Raw genomic sequence first — 22,845 nt, 5'->3', positions numbered from 1 at the left:
GTGTGTGTGTGTGTGTGTGTGTGTGTGTGTGTGTGTGTGTGTGTGTGTGTGTGTGTGTGTGTAATAATGGGGTAATAGATGGGGTCTGTACATCTGATAAGAAGTGAGAGATAAAATCTAGACTGGGGTACATCTGCTTTCCCCTCTCCCATCCTCCCCTCTGATGAAGGTTAACGATGGACAGAGTTATGGTGGAGGGATACAGGTCAGGATGAGAGGGATGGAGAGATAGAGAGGAAAACAAACCTTCAGGCCTATGAGATTGATCAAACAGTAGCCTAACAAAAGAGAAAAAAACCTACCACACACACACACACACAGCTAAAACACACATACACACACACCTGCTGACTACAGAGACAAACATTCACCTACCATTATGCAGTGTGTATGTGTGTGTGTGTGTGTGTTTGCTTTCGCTCTCATCTCATCTGTACTCCTCCTGAATCCAGGACTCAGGGGGTAAATTGTGTTGTTTGGGAATTTCAGCCACATTCCACGCAGAGTCTGACACAGAGATGGAAAATACCTAGGCAGAACTCCAAAACTCCGAACGAAACAACAGGAAAACTAGACAGGATTTACACACGGGACACAATACCAGAGGAAGCTTTTCACCTACACCTCTATTCAACAGAATAAGATGGCGCTGACGGATGGCGCGTCCCCTCCAGCTCCTACAAAACATTGCGAGTTTCTACTTTTTCTAGTGTTGATCTACATGTTCTTACTCAGTTTGTTTTTGTCCATTACTTCATGCACCCAGGTAGAACTATTGGAATATGCATCAATGGGTGCTACGGTCTACCCGACCTTCCCAGAGACGGCGGAACAATGGTCTAGCTGGTCTGACCAATTAGAATCCATGCTCCAAGACTGTTTTGATCACGTGGGCTAGAATATGTTCCAGGTCGCCTCTGGGGGTAACATCAATGAATACACCAACCCAGTTACCAGATTCATTAAAAAAATGCATAGATGACGTGATAGCGACAGTGTCTTTCAAAACATACCCGAATCAAAAACCGTGGATTGATGGCAAACTTGTCAGGGAACTGAAGGAGAGAGAGATGCTGCTTATAAACACAGCAAGCTGACCGGGGACAATTGTATGGTTAAACAGTACAAATACGACCTGCACAGATCGATCGAGATGGCGAGACACAAGTACAGGGACAAAGGGGATGAGCAATTCAGAGGGATGGATACGAGGCGTATGTGGCCGGGGCTTCTAACGATCACAGATTACAAAAAGAAAGCCAGTCCCGCCGAACACCAACGCCACCCTACCGAACAAGCTAAACATCTTTTTAATCGCGCTTCAAACAAAATGACTGAGCTGCCGAGGAAAGCCCCTGAAGACAACCAGGGCTACGCGCTTACGTTCTCCACGAAGGACACGTGAGTCATTCAAACGTGTTAAGCCTCGCAACGCAGCTGGCCCAGACGGCATCCCTAGCCGCGCCCTCTGTGCATGCGCAGGCCGGGTAGCTGTTGTGTTTTTGCACATTTTCAATCTCTCTCTGGCTCAGGCCGTTATCCCGACCTGCTTCAAGACGTCCACTATCATCCCAGTGCCCAAGAAAGGGAAAGTAACTGAACTGAATGACTACTGACCCGCAGCACTCACTTCTGTCATCATGAAGTGCTTTGAGAGGCCAGTCTAAGACCACATCACTTCCTCCCTCCCCAACATACTCGACCCTCTCCAATCCACTCTCCTGTACTTCCTGTATACCCTTGACTGTGTGGTCTCTTCCAACTCCATCATCAAGTTCGCTGACGACACGACAGTAGTAGGCCTGATTACCAACTACGACGAGACGGCCGACAGGGAGGAGGTAGGCACTCTGACGGTGTGGTGCCAGGTAAACAACCTCCCCTTCAACATCAGCGAAACAAAAGGAGCTGATTGTGGAGTTCAGGAGGTACCAGGCTAGTAACCATCCTCCTCAACGGGTCAGCCATGGAGACACGTCTCTGAGGAGCTGAAATGGTCAAACCACATGCCCACACCCCAATGGACATTTACATGTATCATTGTCAGTTGTAAACATGTATATATTATTATTATTATTATTATTATTATTATTATTATTATTATTATTATTATTATTATATTATTATTTGTATTTTTTGGTTAATTCACACCTAAACTGTTGGAGCTCAGATTTCACTGTACACTGCAACTACAGCTCTGTGCATGTGACTAAATAAAAATCTATCCTGGCAGCCTCTCTTCCTCCCCCTCTCCTTTCTATACCTCTTTTCCCACTCGCTTTTACTGTAATCCCTCCCTCCCATTGGCCTCTCTCTCTCTTTCATCCTCCCACTTGAACTAGCACTACTGCAGAACCATTACAATACTACAATACTAGCACATACAGTATTTTCTTTGCCACAATCTTATGAAATATTTACCTATCTAAGAAAAGACTAGATAGGTCCACATCTCCACCTCTGCCTGTTGGTAATGTATTTCAGACTAACTTGGAAGTCTCGAAAATGCTTCATATTTATGTAGGTTGTCCAGATCTATACTTTTCTGCTATAATGTGAGTGATGCCCCTTTCTGTGTGGTGCAGTTATGCCTCGGTTCACTGCCTATTCCTACTGCAGCTTCAATACAAATTGATCATATGAGGCACAAACAAAAGAGTCTCCATTTGCTCTCTCTCTCTGTGTGTGTGTGTGTCTGTGTGTGTTCGTTCGGAGGGTGCACTCCAGAACATTGATTGGGCAGATAATTATAGCCAGCATTAAATCGGTGCATATACTGTATCTGGTAGGGCCGCGGGGTTCACGTGCACTGCAGTGTGTGAATGTAGGTGTGTGCGTGAGAGAGAGAGAGAGAGAGAGAGAGAGAGAGAGGGGAAATGTGTATATATCACTACTACCATTCTGGTCTTCTGAAACCCTATCCAAACAATAGCCTCATTAAACAAGTCTGTCTAGACGATCTGCATTATCCTATCTACATTCTATTCAGTGTACACTATTCTCTAGTCTCCATTCTGTTATGTACATTATATTGAGTGTACACTATTCTGTTATGTACATTCTATTCAGTGTACACTATTCTCTAGTCTCCATTCTGTTATGTACATTATATTGAGTGTACACTATTCTGTTATGTACATTCTATTCAGTGTACACTATTCTCTAGTCTCCATTCTGTTAAGTACATTCTATTCAGTGTACACTATTCTCTAGTCTCCATTCTGTTATGTACATTATATTGAGTGTACACTATTCTGTTATGTACATTCTATTCAGTGTACACTATTCTCTAGTCTCCATTCTGTTATGTACATTATATTGAGTGTACACTATTCTGTTATGTACATTCTATTCAGTGTACACTATTCTCTAGTCTCCATTCTGTTATGTACATTCCATTCAGTGTACACTATTCTCTAGTCTCCATTCTATTATGTACATTCTATTGAGTGTACACTATTATCTAGTCTCCATTCTGTTATGTACATTCTATTCAGTGTACACTATTCTCTAGTCTCCATTCTGTTATGTACATTCTATTCAGTGTACACTATTCTCTAGTCTCCATTCTGTTATGTACATTCTATTCAGTGTACACTATTCTCTAGTCTCCATTCTGTTATGTACATTCTATTCAGTGTACACTATTCTCTAGTCTCCATTCTGTTATGTACATTCTATTCAGTGTACACTATTCTCTAGTCTCCATTCTATTCAGTGTACACTATTCTCTAGTCTCCATTCTGTTATGTACATTCTATTCAGTGTACACTATTCTCTAGTCTCCATTCTGTTATGTACATTCTATTCAGTGTACACTATTCTCTAGTCTCCATTCTGTTATGTACATTCTATTCAGTGTACACTATTCTCTAGTCTCCATTCTGTTATGTACATTCTATTCAGTGTACACTATTCTCTAGTCTCCATTCTGTTATGTACATTCTATTCAGTGTACACTATTCTCTAGTCTCCATTCTGTTATGTACATTCTATTCAGTGTACACTATTCTCTAGTCTCCATTCTGTTATGTACATTCTATTCAGTGTACACTATTCTCTAGTCTCCATTCTGTTATGTACATTCTATTCAGTGTACACTATTCTCTAGTCTCCATTCTGTTATGTACATTCTATTCAGTGTACACTATTCTCTAGTCTCCATTCTGTTATGTACATTCTATTGAGTGTATTCTATTGTGTGTTCAACACCATCATTTCAAAATCAAACTCCCCCCTCTACCACAGTGGAATTCACCAACAGGCTGGGCCACATCTCTCACATAACAATCAGACACACACTACTAAAGCCTAGCCAACCTCCCCCACTCATACCGTACATATCCCCATAAGGCATTGTCTGGTGTGTGAGCCATAACCGGCTGTATAGAACTCTGCCATATGTACAGGTGTGTGTTATATAGATTCCATATGACAGGCCACACTTCAAAGCACTTGGGTTGGGGGTCAGGGAGCGTGCGTGTGTGTGTGTGTGCAGACCTCTTAACTGAGGTACTTAGCTGCTAATGAGTGTGAACAGGAGCAGCCATAATGATAGGAAGGGAAAGGTCAACACTGGTCTGACTGAGACACGATGGAGGATATGAACGTGTCATTATTAAACAATGTGACATTGTTCTACCATTATAGCATTATTACTCTGAACACTGGTCTGGTAGCTGGAGATCATATCAAGCCTGTTCTGCCATCCTGGTCTTCCTTTACTACTAAACCTTGTCTGGATCAAAACGTTAGCCTTCTGGCACACTGAACATTGGCCTTCTGGCTAACACTACAATGAACATAGGGTTCTGTGTGCCAGTAGCAAAATGGCATTCTAAATAAACGCATGGGATAAATAAAGGCTGATCTGTGCACAAAAAAAAGGCATCCTTTAGGTCAGGCTACGATTCTTAGGTCCAGAAGGAGTCGTCAGAGGTCCTTTCAAGAGGAACAAGGAAGGTAACTGTAGGAGCTCCAATCTAACCGAGTGCGAGTGTACCGCGCTGTAGTCTGGTTTTAGCTAGATGTAGCAGGGGGACATCGATGCCCCGTGTGAGAGTCTGTGGTCTGAAGACGCGAGGTGAGATTTCACTGTGGGGTGACACTCCGCCATCCTCCACGCCAGGACCCGACCACAGCTCCCAGCTCGAACCACTGACCAACAGGATGCACTGAAGCCTCACATGTCAGGATGAAACGGAACCATGAGGAAGGCTGGGTCTATCTATATCTGCACCAGTGTGCCTTCCTCTTTCCCGTGTCTATGAAACATCAGAGGACTACCAGACTACCCAACAGCTCCGGCTTTGATACTGAGTTCCCCCTAAGTATGCCCTTCATACCTTGCCTGTCCTCTCCTCTCCTCAACCCCATCAGCCCAGTGCCCCTACAGCGTCTACCTCAACAGGCCCATGCCAGATTTAAGTGCCAAGTATTAAATTCTGCACTTCTGTGTACGAAATGTCAGAAATGTCCACGCATGCCTATACAGGGCCTTCTGGAGGGGTAGCGCACTGGGTTAGTCGGGGTAGAGTCAGGGTAGAGACGGGGTAGAGTCGGGGTAGAGTCAGGGTAGAGCCGGCACACACACACACTCCTTTTAAATGAAGCCACGTCTTCCTCACAGTGAAGCGCTGTAATATAATATTGAATGAGTGATGATAACCTCAGTAATCTCAGTGATGTTCTTATGACGTTAGCCTGGGGTGAACAGAACAGAAAGTAGCTGTAGGCCTGAATAAGTGAGATGTACAGAATAGAAGCTCTAAATAAAGAAGTATCTAACAGAAACACACAAGACAAAGTGGTTTTATTATGAGTCGCCAAACGCCCTATTCTTAGCTTGGTGAAGCAGGGAGGGACAGTAGGAGCGGCACAGCTGACTCATTTATCTCACACACACACACACACCCTCTGCGTCCTCTCCAACTGTACGGACCTGAAAAGAGTTGACGGGTCAAAGCGGCACGGCGGAGGCCCATCATGCCTTTCACCGGCTCATCTCTCTCAGATCAGCACAGAAGAAGGGCGGGAGACAGAAATGAAGTCACTTCAGAGGACAGAGAAACAGCCAGGCAGTTAGGTTCAAGCCTGTAGACCTTGGCCCTGATATGTGGATTCTGGCATTTCTGGGCTTAAAATGGCAGTGTGCTATGCTGCCATGCATGACTAGCGGTGCGTAGGGCCTGCATGGTTATAAAGAGCTCAGCCCACTGACAGAGAAAAGTGTAAATGCTGCTGGGGTTTACACAACAACTAAAAAAACAGGCCCGGCTCCCTGTCTGATGACAGGCTGGGTCTACATCACTCGCATATCTTATGTCGGACAGACTTAATGCCAATCATTTCTGGATGAAGTTGCAACCCCAACGTTCCCCTTTCTGGCCCTGTGTCATATCGTCAGAGGCAACGTGGCCGCACGTCTTGTATCTTTATGCTTGTATCTTTATCTAGCAACATATTCACCTGTAATGTCAGGTCATGTTAAATATCCAAACAACACTATTGATACTGGTCAATGAAGAACTGAGAGCGAGTCACAGTCGCACTTCCCACTAGCCTGCAATCTGTCAACAAAAAATTCACAACGACTTCACTAAGAGTAAAACTTCCCTATAAAACCTCTCTAGAATTTGATAATCATAACCAGAAGACGACATCATCCCCCAGATTGCATCCCCCCCCCAAACGCGCACACCACAACATCTCACTCGAATCCCCCAATGTTCTGACTCAGCAGTAGATGAGTAAGGAGTAGGGGGGAGGAGCTAGAGGCCATATTTCCCATCAATAAGACAGACACTCGCAGCTAATAGGATCAGTGTTGACAAACCCTGGCCTCCTAGAACAGATGGAAACAGACAGAGAGAGAGTGCGGGAGACAGAGAGCAAGACGGGGTAATGGAGGTAAAGGAGAGGGGGAGGGGTTTAACGCGGCCCTGTGGGGTGTTGTGGGAGGGGTGTAAGAGCTGCTCTACAAGCTGAATAAATGTTGACGAGACATGCTCAGAGAGGAGGCCAGGATAATGTATTTATAAAAGGGGATAATGAATATCAACTTCTAATAATGAGGTTCTAAATGTTTGATCAATGATATACACCACAGACATTAATAATGTATTTGTGAATAGAAAGACAATGGTGTATTACACGTTTATTATATTTCTAGCCCGTTATTGGAGGATGACAAGATAATGCATAATAATAACCTTGTAGGCCTGTATGAATTCATTGGTTATCAATAGGCTAATAGTTCTCTCTTCATATTCTTTCTTTTCCGCCCACTTTCATTTTCTATTCTAGATCCGTCTTATCACTGTACTGTGTGTCACATGCCCATATGGAAAAGGCCTCTGGTTGGCCTGCACGTGCTTGCATAGCGAACACACAGACACACGTGTATTTATTCACACAGACACACACTGCAACGTGTCGGTGTTCATAGACTGCTAACAGCAGTGGATAGATCTCTGAGAGAGAGAGAAGCACCGGGCAGCCATATCCTGTCGGGTGTGTGTGGTGTGTGCGCGCGTGTGTGTCGAGGCAATCGTGTTCATGACATGTTTACTATGGGTTGGCTATCAGATAAGCAGCTTTCCAATCAGCAGGACCTGAGCAGGCCAGATAGGTAGAGCCTCTCCTATGGCCTTGGGATGAACCATACTGCCTGGGACACCTGACAGTGACCGTCAGGGTGTTTAGCGGAGTCATATATACCATAGAATGCAGTATGTCCTTTTTTCATCCAAAACCATGTTAAGGAATAATGTAATAATAATAATATGGTTGTTAAGCAGGCAGTTAACCTACACATATACTGTGTGTGTGTTTCCTGTGTAGAGAGGTTGTGTACTGTATACTATACTGTACATATGGATGTGTGCCAAACAGATGTGTAACTGATCTTCTCTCCCAGGTCTGATCACAGCGACCCAGTCTTTTCTTCTCTCCTTCGCTCTCTTCTCCCTTCCTTAGCTGCAGCCCGCGAGGGAAGATTGCATCTTTTATTTATCACTTCCTGGCACAATTTCTGCTGTCATTCTCCATTGCTAGCATGCAGATTGAGCACTATGTGCTATCGTGTGCAAGCTCACACACACAGAGAATATGTTTAGGTTAACTGCCTGCTTAACCACCATATTATTATTACATTATTGGCAGGCAAAATCATATTCCTTAACCTGGTTTTGGGTGAAAAAAATGACACTGCATTCTAATGTGTATATATACACCTTATTATTTCTTCCCCAATAAAGAGTAGAGAGACTAGAGTAGATACTGTAGCTGTGCTTTGCCTATTTATTCATTTGTATTTTATTTAGCATATATATACTAGACAAAGACACAGGCCTGCCTGGGCCTATAGTATGTGTTGTATAGTCAGCAGCCTGGCGCCCTGTTGGCACTGTGGCTAGGGCACAAAGCCCAGCCAAGCCACTGCGACACGTTCAGAGGGAGGAGGGGACAGAGAGGGATAGATGGCCATGCAGAAAATTACGTTTGCAGATTGCATTACAATTCAGATTAACCACATAGAGTAATGGGATTAGAACGCTGAACGCTTTCCCAGGGCGGGGACGGAGAGCCCTAATGAACTAACTAAGGTGGCATATGAGTTGGAATACAGAGGGAGCCCAGCAGGTAGCTTACCGTCAGCCAGGGGGTAAAATACAAGGCCATGCGTTCATTTGAGTATATATGCTACGTTTTGTTAGGTAGGGCCTGCTGGTGATTATTACAATTACGTGTCTGTGTTTTCCTGGTGTCAGAACATTTAGTAAAACAACAGTGAAAGAAAGAAACACACTTGACCCAATTAGCTGCAAATTGGTGCATATCAATGTCCATTTAAAAATAGTCTATGTGGCTTTAAATCACCATTCCTCCCACCCTTTTCCCAAATAGCAGTAAAAATAAATTAAAAGACGCGTTTGTTGTTTGCCTTTCCTTTGGAGGATGACAGGAAGCTGAAAAGACACAAATGAACATAAAATGGGAACAAAGTACCAATGCTTTCATTCGGAATGCCTCACGGCTGTTTGATATGCGCACTGGGTAAATACGACACCCAGTCAAGGCTGTGTTACGAAAACAACATGAAATACTGCTATTTCGCAGCTACTCAAATAGAAAATGCTTTGAATGCACGACAGGTTGCTGTGTTATTGTTTCACTAAACATATTTCTAGTTATGAAATAGTTTGGCATATATGTAGAAAGAACTGTCAATTCAGCTGAGAGCTCTATGTTCTAGCTGGCTTAGCCAGAAAACCTCCCCCATGCCTTTCACTTCGGAAAATAAACACAGTCGACAAGGCTCAGCCCTGAACGTCTTCTCGACACACAGTGCCCAGAAAAGCATCGCCCCTTTCAGTTGAAAGTATACAAAAAAAACTATTTGAGGCTGGCTAAATGCGTATATGAATCAAATGTTCGAATGCGAGCCAAGTATACGGGCACATTTATTAAATCCCACCGTTTACTTCCGTAATGGTTCTTTTTCACCCAAGCAACAACAACAAAAAAATCCCGTCATGCATAAGCAAACACATGTATTATGCTACATAGACATTTGGGCTAAATGTATCGACATAGAACATAGACAACTGTGCATAGGCTAATAATAGCTATTTCTATTGTTAGAGGAATGCATTTTGGTTTTAGTAAAAAAAAAAAAAGGAGCCTCGCCAACGTATCAGCGATGTAAAAGCTCCCTTTGTCGCCTCATTCAATCCTTTGTTGAAACCTAATTCAACACACTTCCTTTTTCATTTCTTGCTGCTTTTGAAAAATATTTCAAACTCTGGTTGTTTGCCATGAAAACTCAATAAATAAAATAACGTTATTTTTCATACGCTTGGGTCCATCCACTCACCGACTTGCAATACGTTGTCCACACAGCCGCTCTCCAACAGAGCGATACCTCGTCTGAAAGGCAGCCGCGTCTCATCACTATTTTCCCCGCTAGTTCCACTGTCCTCTCCCCCCGTATTGAACGAAGAATACATGCAGATCTCCCGTTCACTCCTGGGGAACGACCAGTAAACGATCCTTCTCTGTACAGGCTCCGGGATCCGTTCAAAACGCTCCTCTACCCGTTGAAACGGCCACTTCTCGGCCACTTTCCGGGCCGAGATATCCAACAGAGACTCCGGACTCAGGGTTTTGCTCGACCCACCTTGGGCCGCACCCGAACCGCCACATAACGTACCCCCGGCCCGTTGTCCCTGTCTACAATTCGTATTATAACCCGGTCTACAGCAGAGCCGTTTGGCTGGGGGCTGCTGAACGCGCTCCGCCATGATAGCACTGCTTTAACATCAACGGCGGAAGTGAACCTACCATATAAACGGGATAAGGAAGGGAAAATGTTACACTCGAATCGATTGTTTGCCGTGTATGGGCAAATGAACCTTATTTGGGCATGATGGGCGGTCCTTTAGCAGTGTTGTCAAATCCTCTTTGTGTTGACAAATGAAGAAAGGGGCGGGCCTATCCTGCTCTAAAAAAAGGAATGAAACGCGGAATTCCCGAACGTCGGCAAATCCTTTGTGAGGCGGACGGCTCGGACAGGAGCTGAGAGGGGGCCGGGAAAACGTAGCTTTTTCGTTCAGGATTTAAAGGCGGTGTAGTGAAATTGGTTGGCGCCCATGGATATTTCCCTCGTGATTGACGGACGGAGAAGGCATTCGTGGCCGCAAAACACGACAAAACGGAGGTGAAGGGGGGGATTAAAGCGGGTGAAGCCGTTGGGTGAAGACAGTGATTGTAACTGTCAGTTGGCCAGGCCTCGTGGAGAGGGGGCGGGCGTGCTCGGAACACAGAGACGCCCTCTGTGACGTAGGCTACAGTTCCAAAGGAATGTGGTTATCTGGCCTGAAGGCTGGAAGGAGACGTTCCTTGTTGGGAAACAAAAGCTGTGTATTTGGATCATGGCAGCTGGGGTCTCTCGCCTCCTTTAACCATAATGCATGTTTCTGGGGGGGGAAAGACTGGAACTTGGCCCTTGACAAGATTTATAACAGCTTAATTATTAGGGATACACCTATATAATTCCTCTTTGAAGTAGTCCTAGCCATTTGCTTAGGCTGCAATATACCTCACTTGCTTTGGCAATGTTAACACATGTTTCCCATGCCAATAAAGCCCTTGAATATCACAAATTGATTCTGGAACATGTTTTTGGCCTGTTATCAGTGTATGGAAATTAAGAAAAGGTGAAGAGGGGGAGAGAGGGAAAGTGAGAGAAATGAAAAAGAGGGAAAGGGAGGAGTTTGTGCAGAGAGAGGGTGGGGTCATGAAAAGATGGAAAGGTAGAGAGAGAGAAAGAAGCATGAAAAGAGGGAAGGGTAGAGTGAGAGAGAGATGCAGAGCAGGGTTAATCTAATCTGGTGTGGGAGTCTCAGTGGTGTTCAGTAAAACCCTGCAACCAGGAGCCAGGCTTAATTGATTAGAAAATGTGATGTAACTAATTGCAACCGAAATAGGGAGTGTTGTAATCTTTGGACAATCAATGCAATGTCATTCGGTGCATCAGATTCAGACAAGTCTATTTTTCAGGTTTATTTACGGTTATCTGTAGGTTATTTACTGTATGTTTCACAATGAATATTGACCCATCTGCATATCAGGGCAGGAGAATTCAGCTCTTTCTCCCTATATCTTAAATCTTATTTTATTTTCTATGGTTTATCTTCAAATGTTTTATTATTTTAATAGTCTTATTCCAATCAACAGCAATGTTACACAAGGACAGATCCCCATGTTACCATTTCTCCCCTTACTGAGATGAGTAATTACACAGGAACAAGACAGACCAAGTCCCCCAGCTGCTGTCACTGGGCCTTAACGGACAGCCCTGCCCTGCCTCTCTACTCCCCTGAAGGCAGGCAGGAATCGACGGTGCAAAAGAGGTCATTTCTCATGGTTAACCTGCAGAAATGCCAAGGCATCTCCCAGTGTGATTCACAGCTCGATAGAGTGTGGAGAGAGCCAGGGGGAACCCAGAAGTGTCCTTCTGTTTTGTCCCCAGGGGAGAAATAAAGTTGTGTTGTACTGAATTGTTTGTGTGTTGGTGACACGGGTCAGCCAAGTGAAAGCCATACAGAAAAGAAAATACATTTTTAACAAGGGGGACAGCGCGTGCATTTTGGTGTGGTTTTGGATATTTAGAAAAGTGTGTGTGTGTGCTTGGGTCCAACTCGGGCCTCATAAACACCACCATGCGGGTAACTGCTGCCCTAATCAGGATAATTGATCTGAGTATTTCCAGCCAAAACAAACTCATCTGATCTGACAAGTCCTGAAAGCATTTAAATGAAGCAACAGGGAACTTCCTCCGAGCTGGCCACTGATGTGTTGGCAAACCTCTGATCATAGTCGTGGGAAGTAGTTTGGGGGTGGAGGTGCTGCAAAAAAACTGCAGAAAAATAATGCCCGCACTGAAGACGTCTATATTGGTCTTCTAATGCAGGACTAGTAATGGCCCAGTTTTTTGGGGGGTTTTTTGTGAAAAAATGTCAACTAAATATATTTGGGTGTTTACCAGTATTTGTAACTTGAGTCTGATAATTATCTGTACAAAAGAGTTAATCTGATAATACATAAATACGTGCTTGATATGTTTTCCAGTTTCTTGACATACTTTGCTAGTGCAATGTATTTCTATGTGAAAACTGAAAAGTTTATTCTTCTTCCATTTTAGTAGACACTCTTATACAGAGCTACTTCCAGTAGGGAGTGTATACATTGTCATACTGGTACCCTATGGGATATCAAACCCACAACCCTAGCATTGCAAGCACCATGCTCTACCAACTGAGCCACATCATATCATCACAAACCACTTGATGTCTCAATGTATTCAATGACTTTATTGGTCATTGTTTTTCTTCATGGTGATGGAAAGTCTACAGGTACAACCATAGATGACCAGCCTATGAACAATACAGTAATGTACATTTACATTAAGTGTTGTTTTAAGGATGGTAAATTACTACTGCACAAAAAGTGGTTGTTTTCCATGTTATTTGATCAAGAAAAATATTTAATTTGATGTGGATGTTTTGTGTCTGCCCATAACTTTGCATCTTTAAATGTTTGAGGACAGGGTTTTGTTCTTTCTGGATTCCATTAGAATGACAATAACAGAGAAATGGACAGGCAGGGCCATCCTTGGCGTTTTTCCGCCATAGGCCAGACCAAAAAAAATATGCCCCTGCAAAAATCTTAGTAAGCAAAACGACTTCAGACGTTGAAGTTAGGTTCAATTTAGGTTCTGAATGAAAGGTGCACTACTTTTGTGTTATTTAATACATTTTTTGTTTTTATTCAGATTTTTCAGGGAGGGTTGCAGCACCTCTCAGCACCCTACTTCCCGTGGCTATGCCTCTGATCAGCTTAGTATTGTTTGATTTCTTCATTGTGAGACAGGCAGCCATTAACTGGACTATGTTTGTTTACAGACCCTACTCTGGCTTTTCCGTGTCATCGGCCATTTTGATTCTCTGTTTTGACTTTACTGTTTTATTTCAGCTCTGCTGGTACTTCCTTCAAATAATTGAGTATACCTGGCACAAAATGGTGCATAGTGATGTTTATACAGTAGTTATTATCATCATCAATGCCCACAGAGCTATCCTTGTGCTGTGTTGGTGTTGGCATACCTCTGGTATACCTCTGTATGTTACTCCTCTTATCAGCTTCATTTTTTCTCATAAGTCTACCATCAGCTACAATAAAAACCCTTCAAAATTCTTATGTTCCATCTAATGATTTTCCTCTCGTATATGTTAACATCCACTTACAGTTACATTACCGTCTGCCAATGCTTGCACACGGCAGTTTCTCCACGCTGGGTGAGTGATATGAGCCTGGTGTCTGAATATTTTCCCATTGTCTCATCTCACCCTGCAGTGACAGGCAGACACAGCCAGGCAGGCTCTGGGATGACTGAGCCTATTCTCTCAGCATGGGAGGAGCAGTGGGGTACTGGGGAGAAATATACAGTGATCCACACATACAGATAAATGCATGTGCGCGCAGACACATGCAAACACACACACACACACTTTATAATAAATGCACAAATACACATATTACGAATATCTTTTCTCAGAAATACAGCCGTTCATGTTTTAAATATAATTCTGTATATTCATGTCATTGTACAGACTCTCAATTTAAATTTTAATAACTAATTATGGTAATATGGTCCTTACAATCTTTTTTCCACCCTGTATCTTTTCATCAGGCTGAAATCCCATTGAATAAACCATGCCCTGTCCTCTCTTTCTCCCTCCAAGAATCTCACATGCAATGAGAACATGGCTGACATGAATCTGGAAATTCTGCATAAAATATATATAGATTTTTTAGTACTAGTCTAAATTTTGGACACACCTACTCATTCAAGGCTTTTTCTTTGTTTGTACTATTTTCTACATTGTAGAATAATAGTGAAGACATCAAAACTATGAAATAACACATATGGAATTATGTAGTAACCAAAACAGTATATAACAGTATATAACAGTATTTTCAAAGCAAAATATATTGTATATTTGAGATTCTTCAAAGTAGCCATCCTTTACCTTAATGACAGCTTTGCACACTCTTGGCATTCTCTCAACCAGCTTCATGAGGTAGTCACCTGGAATGCTTTTAAATTAACAGAAGTGCCTTGTTAAAAGTTAATTTATGGATCTTCTTTCCTTCTTAATGCGTTTGAGCCAATCAGTTGTGTTGTGACAAGGTACTAAGTACCAAGTTCATATTATGGCAAGAACAGCTCAAATAAGCAAAGACAAACGACAGTCCATCATTACTTTAAGACATGAAGGTCAGTCAATCCGGAACATTTCAAGAGCTTTGAAAGTTTCTTCAAGTGCAGTCGCAAAAACCATCAAGCGCTATGATGAAACTGGCTTTCATGAGGACCGCCACAGGAAAGGAAGACCCAGGAAGACCCTCTGCTGCAGAGGTACAGTTCATTAGAGTTAACTGCACCTCAAATTGTAGCCCAAATAAATGCTTCACTGTGTTCAAGTAACAGACACATCTCCGCATCAATTGTTCAGAGGAGACTGAGTGAATCAGGCCTTCATGGTTGAATTGCTGTAAAGAAACCACTACTAAATGACACCAATAAGAAGAAGAGACTTGCTTGGGCCAAGAAACACGAGCAATGGACATTAGACCAGGGGAAATCTGTCTTTTGGTCTGATCCGCCGTGTCTTTGTGAGATGCAGCGTAGGTGAACGGATGATCTCTGCATGTGTGGTTCCCACCGTGAAACATGGAGGAGGAGGTGTGGGGGTGCTTTGCTGGTGACACTATCTGTGATTTATTTAGAATTCAAGGCACACTTAACCATCATGGCTACCACAACATTCTTCAGCGATACGCCATCCCATCTGGTTTGAGCTTAGTGGGACTATCATGACCCAACACACCTCCAGGCTCTGGAAGGGCTATTTGACCAAGAAGGAGAGTGATGGAGTGCTGCATGAGATGGCCTGGCCTCCACAATCACCCGACCTCAACCCAATTGAGATGGTTTGGGATGAGTTGGACCGCAGATTGGAGGAGGAGCAGCCAACAAGTGCTCAGCATATGTGGGATCTCATTCAAGACTGTTGGAAAAGCATTCTCGGTGAAGCTGGTTGCGAGAATGCTGTCATCAAAGCAAAGGGTGGCTACTTTGAAGAATCTAATATCTAAAATATATTTTGATTTGTTTAAAGCTTTTTTGGTTACTACATGATTCCATTTGTGTTATTGCATAGTTTCAATGTCTTCACTCTTATTCTACAATGTAGAAAATAGTAAAAAATAAAGAAAAAGCCTTGAACGAGTAGGTGTATCCAAATATTTGACTGGTTCTAGTTCTAGTCCTATGACTTTGACTGACTTAAGTCATTCAAGGATTTGATTTGATTGGGTAGATTCCTATTCCTTCCCGACACTGTTGTCCCTTATTGAATAAGGACATATAGAGTATTTTCCAAAGAGCATATCAGTATTTTAAGCTTATTCAGACATCAAGGCTCCTCTCAAAGCTACATTAGAGATTTTTTCAATCACTTTGGTGCTATTCTCTCAAGTATGTGGTGAATTTCAAAAACTTCAACCCAGCAAGTCTCATATTCAAAGCGTATTATTGTGCATTTATTTAGTTTGAAGACATCTTTCACCCCACAACCATTGATTAAAAATACAAGTTTAGAGTGAAATGTCATGAGATCATTGATTTAATAACCAAATATTTTCAATTGAGTTATTTTAACAACCAGTTCAACCAATCGCAAAAAAAAAACAAGATACAAGGTTCTACCAGCATATTTTGTGTTATTGACATAGCCCTGTTCTGTTAAACGTTCTCTACATACAGTACTCCAAATTATCCAAATTCATGTTAAGTTCAAAATAATACAAGGAAAACAATTCTGACATCATACAAATCAACAAGGGTTTGGAACTTTAAAGCCAATTATTTCAGAATCATCTTTTTTCAGATAGACACCTTATAGTCCCGAGCGCTCGATGATTGAAAATTGTCCTTTGAATGTAACATGCTACGGTATTGTAAATTACAGTACATTATTGTCACGTTCTGACCTTTATTTCCTGTGTTTTGTATTTAGTTAGTATGGTCAGGGCGTGAGTTGGGTGGGCAGTCTATGTTTGATTTTCTATGATTTGGGGTTTTCTATGTTTCGGCCTAGTATGGTTCTCAATCAGAGGCAGGTGTCATTAGTTGTCTCTGATTGAGAATCATACTTAGGTAGCCTGGGTGTCACTGTGTGTTTGTGGGTGATTGTTCCTGTCTTTGTGTTTTGCACCAGATAGGGCTGTTTTGAGTTTTCACATTTCTTGTTTTTGTTAGTTTGTTCATGTAAAGGGATTTATTAAAACATGAATCAAAACAAAAGCGCAGCGTGCGCTTTGGTCCGCCTCTCGTTCAGATGAAGAAATCCATTACAATTATACTGTTTTGACATTAGGCAATACACTTGCACTAACCATTCAAATTGACTGAACATCAAATGTCCATCATTCTATGGCATTGTGATCAAAGGTTTGATAATTGATGCAAAAAATAAATGTCTTGTTCAGATATAATTACAACATAGGTGCACTGTAATCAAATGAAATGAATGAAAGAAACAACGTTCAGCAGACAGTAGTTTGCATCAAACCTGTCTTGAGCATTTGGCCATAGGTTCTCATCAACAGCACAGTAAATGTCCTCATCGTTCATGCACCTGGTGAAAAACCTTTGTGCATGACGCATCCAAGCCGGACATACTGCAGGTCTGGACTGATGTCATTGCATGTCTCATCCATGGCCTGAAGGAGGGTGGTATGCTCATGGGGATGGGAATCGTGAAACTTTCCACCTGTATTGTAATCATCATGTATTGTATTTTACTGTATTGTATTGTACTTACGTATTGTAGTGGTCCTATATGTGACTCAATTCGTATGGCAGTAGCATTGCCAGAGTTGTGGGTTCGAATGCTGCCCGAACAAGGAGAGGAACCGACTTTGGCGAAAGTCGTGACAACTATGGTTTGCAACTGCACATGGGGACAAAGATCGTACTTTTTGGAGAAATGTCCTCTGGTCTGATGAAACAAAAATAGACTGTTTGGCCATAATGACGATCGTTATGTTTGGAGGAAAAAGGCGGAGGCTTGCAAGTCAAAGAACAACATCCCAACTGTGAAGCAAGGGGGTGGCAGCATCATGTTGTGGGGGTGCTTTGCTTCAGGAGGGATTAGTGCACTTCACAAAATAGGTGGCATCATGAGGGAGGAAAATGATGATAAATGTCCGACATCAACTGTATAAACGTTTCAGGTAGCCTTCCACAAGCTTCCCACAATAAGTTGGGTGTATTTTGGCCCATTCCTCCTGACAGAGCTGGTGTAACTGAGTCAGGTTTGTAGGCCTCCTTGCTCGCACATGCTTTTTCAGTTCTGCCCACAAATGTTCTGTTGGATTCAGGGCTTTGTGATGGGCACTCCAATACCTTGACTTTGTTGTCCTTGAGCCATTTTGCCACAACTTTGGAAGTATGCTTGGGTTCACTGTCCATTTGGAAGACCCATTTGTGACCAAGCTTTAATTTCCTGACTGATGTCTTGAGATGTTGCTTCAATATATCCACATCATTTTGATTCCTCATGATGCCATCTATTTTGTGAAGTGCACCAGTCCCTCCTGCAGCAAAGCACCCCACAACATGATGCTGCCACCCCCTTGCTTCCAAGTTGGGATGGTGTTCTTCGGCTTGCAAGCCTCCCCCTTTTTCCTGCAAACATAACGATGGTCATTATGGCCAAACAGTTCTATTTTTGTTTCATCAGACCAGAGGACATTTCTCCAAAAAGTACCATCTTTGTCCCCATGTGCAGTTGCAAACCGTAGTCTGGCTTTTTTATGGCGGTTTTGGAGCAGTGGCTTCTTCCTTAAAGAGCAGCATTTCAGGTTATGTCAATATTGGACTCGTTTTACTGTGGATATACAGTGCCTTGCGAAAGTATTCGGCCCCCTTGAACTTTGCGACCTTTTGCCACATTTCAGGCTTCAAACATAAAGATATAAAACTGTATTTTTTTGTGAATAATCAACAACAAGTGGGACACAATCATGAAGTGGAACAACATTTATTGGATATTTCAAACTTTTTTAACAAATCAAAAACTGAAAAATTGGGCGTGCAAAATTATTCAGCCCCTTTACTTTCAGTGCAGCAAACTCTCTCCAGAAGTTCAGTGAGGATCTCTGAATGATCCAATGTTGACCTAAATGACTAATGATGATAAATACAATCCACCTGTGTGTAATCAAGTCTCCGTATAAATGCACCTGCACTGTGATAGTCTCAGAGGTCCGTTAAAAGCGCAGAGAGCATCATGAAGAACAAGGAACACACCAGGCAGTTCCGAGATACTGTTGTGAAGAAGTTTAAAGCCGGATTTGGATACAAAAAGATTTCCCAAGCTTTAAACATCCCAAGGAGCACTGTGCAAGCGATAATATTGAAATGGAAGGAGTATCAGACCACTGCAAATCTACCAAGACCTGGCCGTCCCTCTAAACTTTCAGCTCATACAAGGAGAAGACTGATCAGAGATGCAGCCAAGAGGCCCATGATCACTCTGGATGAACTGCAGATATCTACAGCTGAGGTGGGAGACTCTGTCCATAGGACAACAATCAGTTGTATATTGCACAAATCTGCCCTTTATGGAAGAGTGGCAAGAAGAAAGCCATTTCTTAAAAATATCCATAAAAAGTGTTGTTTAAAGTTTGCCACAAGCCACCTGGGAGACACACCAAACATGTGGAAGAAGGTGCCCTGGTCAGATGAAACCAAAATTGAACTTTTTGGCAACAATGCAAAACGTTATGTTTGGTGTAAAAGCAACACAGCTCATCACCCTGAACACACCATCCCCACTGTCAAACATGGTGGTGGCAGCATCATGGTTTGGGCCTGCTTTTCTTCAGCAGGGACAGGGAAGATGGTTAAAATTGATGGGAAGATGGATGGAGCCAAATACAGGACCATTCTGGAAGAAAACCTGATAGAGTCTGCAAAAGACCTGAGACTGGGACAGAGATTTGTCTTCCAACAAGACAATGATCCAAAACATAAAGCAAAATCTACAATGGAATGGTTCAAAAATAAACATATCCAGGTGTTAGAATGGCCAAGTCAAAGTCCAGACCTGAATCCAATCGAGAATCTGTGGAAAGAACTGAAAACTGCTGTTCACAAATGCTCTCCATCCAACCTCACTGAGCTCGAGCTGTTTTACGAGGAGGAATGGGGAAAAATTTCAGTCTCCCGATGTGCAAAACTGATAGAGACATACCCCAAGCGACTTACAGCTGTAATCGCAGCAAAAGGTGGGTTGCTACAAAGTATTAACTTAAGGGGGCTGAATAATTTTGCACGCCCAATTTTTCAGTTTTTGATTTGTTAAAAAAGTTTGAAATATCCAATAAATGTTGTTCCACTTCATGATTGTGTCCCACTTGTTGTTGATTCTTCACAAAAAAATACAGTTTTATATCTTTATGTTTGAAGCCTGAAATGTGGCAAAAGGTCGCAAAGTTCAAGGGGGCCGAATACTTTCGCAAGGCACTGTAGATACTTTTGAACCTGTTTCCTCCAGCATCTTCACAAGATCCTTTGCTGTTGTTCTGGGATTGATTTGCACTATTCGCTTCAAAGTATGTTCATCTCTAGGAGACAGAATGCATATTTTTCCTGAGCGGTATGACCGCTGTGTGGTCCCATGGTGTTTATACTTGCGTACTATTGTTTGTAAAGATGAACGTGGTTTTCTGGAATTTTCCAAGCTGTTTAAAGGCACAGTCAACTTAGTGTTTGTACATTTTTGACCCACTGGAATTGTGATACAGTGAATTATAAGTGAAATAATCTGTCTGTAAACAACTGTTGGAAAAATGATTTGTGTCATGCGCAAAGTAGATGTCCTAACCGACTTAACAAAACTATAGTTTGTTAACAAGAAATTTGTGGAGTGGTTGAAAAACAAGTTGTGTATGTGTGTATGTAAGCTTCCGACTTCAACTGTACATTTTCATTATGTAGGTCTCAAAATCTTTATTAGACAAACCAGACTCAAATCTATAGGTTTAATAAATGGTTTAGTGATGATCAATTAAGAGGAGTCAGATAAAGTAATGGTAAAATGTATTTTTAACAAATGGCAAGAAAATCATATCAAAAGTAATGTGAGCAATTGCATTGTGAAAGGCAATGACTTCATATGAATATGTACTGCAATGTAAAATATGTATTTCTAGATGAAGAAGTGACTGTATGATGTTGTGTGTTGTTTTGCTGCAACTGCCTAGTTGATGATTGGTTTTGAGTTTTGTACTAAGAGTTGTGAAAATGTACCACATACAGTGCTTGTGGAAATTGCACCAAAGCGATTGAAAAAAACGGTTACATTATTTCTATAGCCAGACCCCTCTTACACTGCGGCTGAGACGGCTACTGAGGGAAATAACAGACGACACTGCTGCTGGCTCCAGGGGATCACACACACACACACACACACACACACACACACACACACACACACACACACACACACACACACACACACACACACACACACACACACACACACACACACACACACACACACACATCCAGAGATCCTTCCTTTCATGCCGGGCTCATTTGCATCCTCATCAGTATGCATGAAATCTCGGGCTGAACTTTAATACCCTAACTGATGCATAATACACTCTAATGAGCATAAAAGTGAGCATGACAATTAAAACTCACATTAATCACTAAACGCTACTCTCAAGGAAGAAGGGCGAGAGGGGGGTAGCAGAGGAGCAGTAGAGGGCGGGAAAGAGGGAGATAGGAGAGAGGTAGAGATAGAAGGATGGAAGCAAGAGAGGATGCTGGGGATAGGGGATAGAATGCTCTCTGGAGAGGAGAGGGAAGGAGAGGAAAAGAGATATGGAAAGAAGGGAGGGAAGATGGGAAGAAGGGAGGGAGAGAGAAGAAGTTTGGTAAGAGAGAGAGAGTAATAGAAGAATAAAGACAGGCCAGTGCTATGGAGGAGGAGGAGAAGAAGGATGAGAAGGGGAGGAAGATTAAAAAAGGGATGCTGAGAGTTACAGTTAAGCAGCAAAGTGTGTTTAGGGGCTGACAGAGTGGTCGCCACGGGAAAAGCGGGCTGTGTGTGTGTGTGTGTGTGTGTGTGTGTGTGTGTGTGTGTGTGTGTGTGTGTGTGTGTGTGTGTGTGTGTGTGTTTGTGCCTCCGAAGCAGAGACCAGTCAGCCGAGTTGAGAGAAAGACTCCATTCAAGCATAGCTTATACAGCATACTCTCTCCTCTTCTCCCCCTCCGCTCTTTTCCTCGATTACTGAACACGGCGTGAATCTCTCAGGATGCTTCTATCATGCTCTCCTCCTCTCTCTCCCTCAAGCTATCTTTCCCCGTCCCGCACGGGTAAAATAGATACTCGAAAACGCCACAATTTCCTAATGAAACCATGAAAAGCTGTGCGTCTAAACTGAGATTTGAAGGGGGGTTTGAACGTAAGCCCAATGTTAGGCCTTGATTCAATCAGATCGAGCTTTGATCCAGCGTTGGCAGACATCTGCACAGCAGACGTGTTGGCGTGTTGTAGGTGTAAACGCGCTATAAACTGGCATATCTGTGAGCGGCTGCTCTTGTGCGTGATAAACCACTCCTTTCCTCATCATCCCTACCGTGTCAGAAGTTGGAAAGTGGAGGCTAACGCGTGTCTTCCTGTTCATTTGGACGGTGGGATTTCAAGCCTATATCAGTCTAAATCAGGTGTAGACAACAGAACATCACGCATTGTTTGAACTTGTGGGCTGCATTGGTTTTGTCAGAGTAGAGTCTGGGGGTTTCGTTGTTTCCAGTGGCAGTGTCCGCGATAAATTGACGCGAGGAGCGGCTTGTGGATTTAACAGCTCTAACGCAGTTCCACCCCCGTGTTTATGAAGTACTGTGAAACATCCTAAATGGTTCCTCAATCTGACTTGGTGTTTGAGTGTTGTGAAAACACTTCTTCATGAAGGGGCATTCTGTACTTACAAACAGAGGCGAGTGGGTCTTCCTGGCAAAGAGGATTTACTTCAGTTCAGATATGAGCTGTTTCACTGTGACTTCTGAGGAGAATTCGTTTTCCTACCTTGAGGATTTACCATAATATGTAAATATATATTAATGCTGAACACATTTCATCATTCTCACACCTCACACACACATCCCCACACACGCACACGCCGCTGTTATCTGCGTCG

General features: G+C 42.7%; 1 protein-coding gene across 1 annotated transcript in view; it reads right to left on the bottom strand.

Annotated features, from left to right (window-relative positions):
• zswim6 (zinc finger, SWIM-type containing 6) overlaps positions 1–10,735 on the bottom strand; it is a 53,337-nt gene extending 42,602 nt beyond the window's left edge. The window contains exon 1 of the mRNA XM_042302133.1: positions 9,878–10,735. Coding sequence (XP_042158067.1) covers positions 9,878–10,304 — 427 coding nt within the window. The 5' untranslated portion in view covers positions 10,305–10,735. The remainder of the gene's footprint in view (positions 1–9,877) is intronic.
• Positions 10,736–22,845: the final 12,110 nt, after the last annotated feature.

This window comes from Oncorhynchus tshawytscha, linkage group LG20 (genome assembly GCF_018296145.1).
Source record: "Oncorhynchus tshawytscha isolate Ot180627B linkage group LG20, Otsh_v2.0, whole genome shotgun sequence".
Classification (NCBI taxonomy): domain Eukaryota; kingdom Metazoa; phylum Chordata; class Actinopteri; order Salmoniformes; family Salmonidae; genus Oncorhynchus; species Oncorhynchus tshawytscha.
Note: the sequence above shows the minus strand (reverse complement) of the source record. Positions and strands in the feature narration are given on the sequence as shown.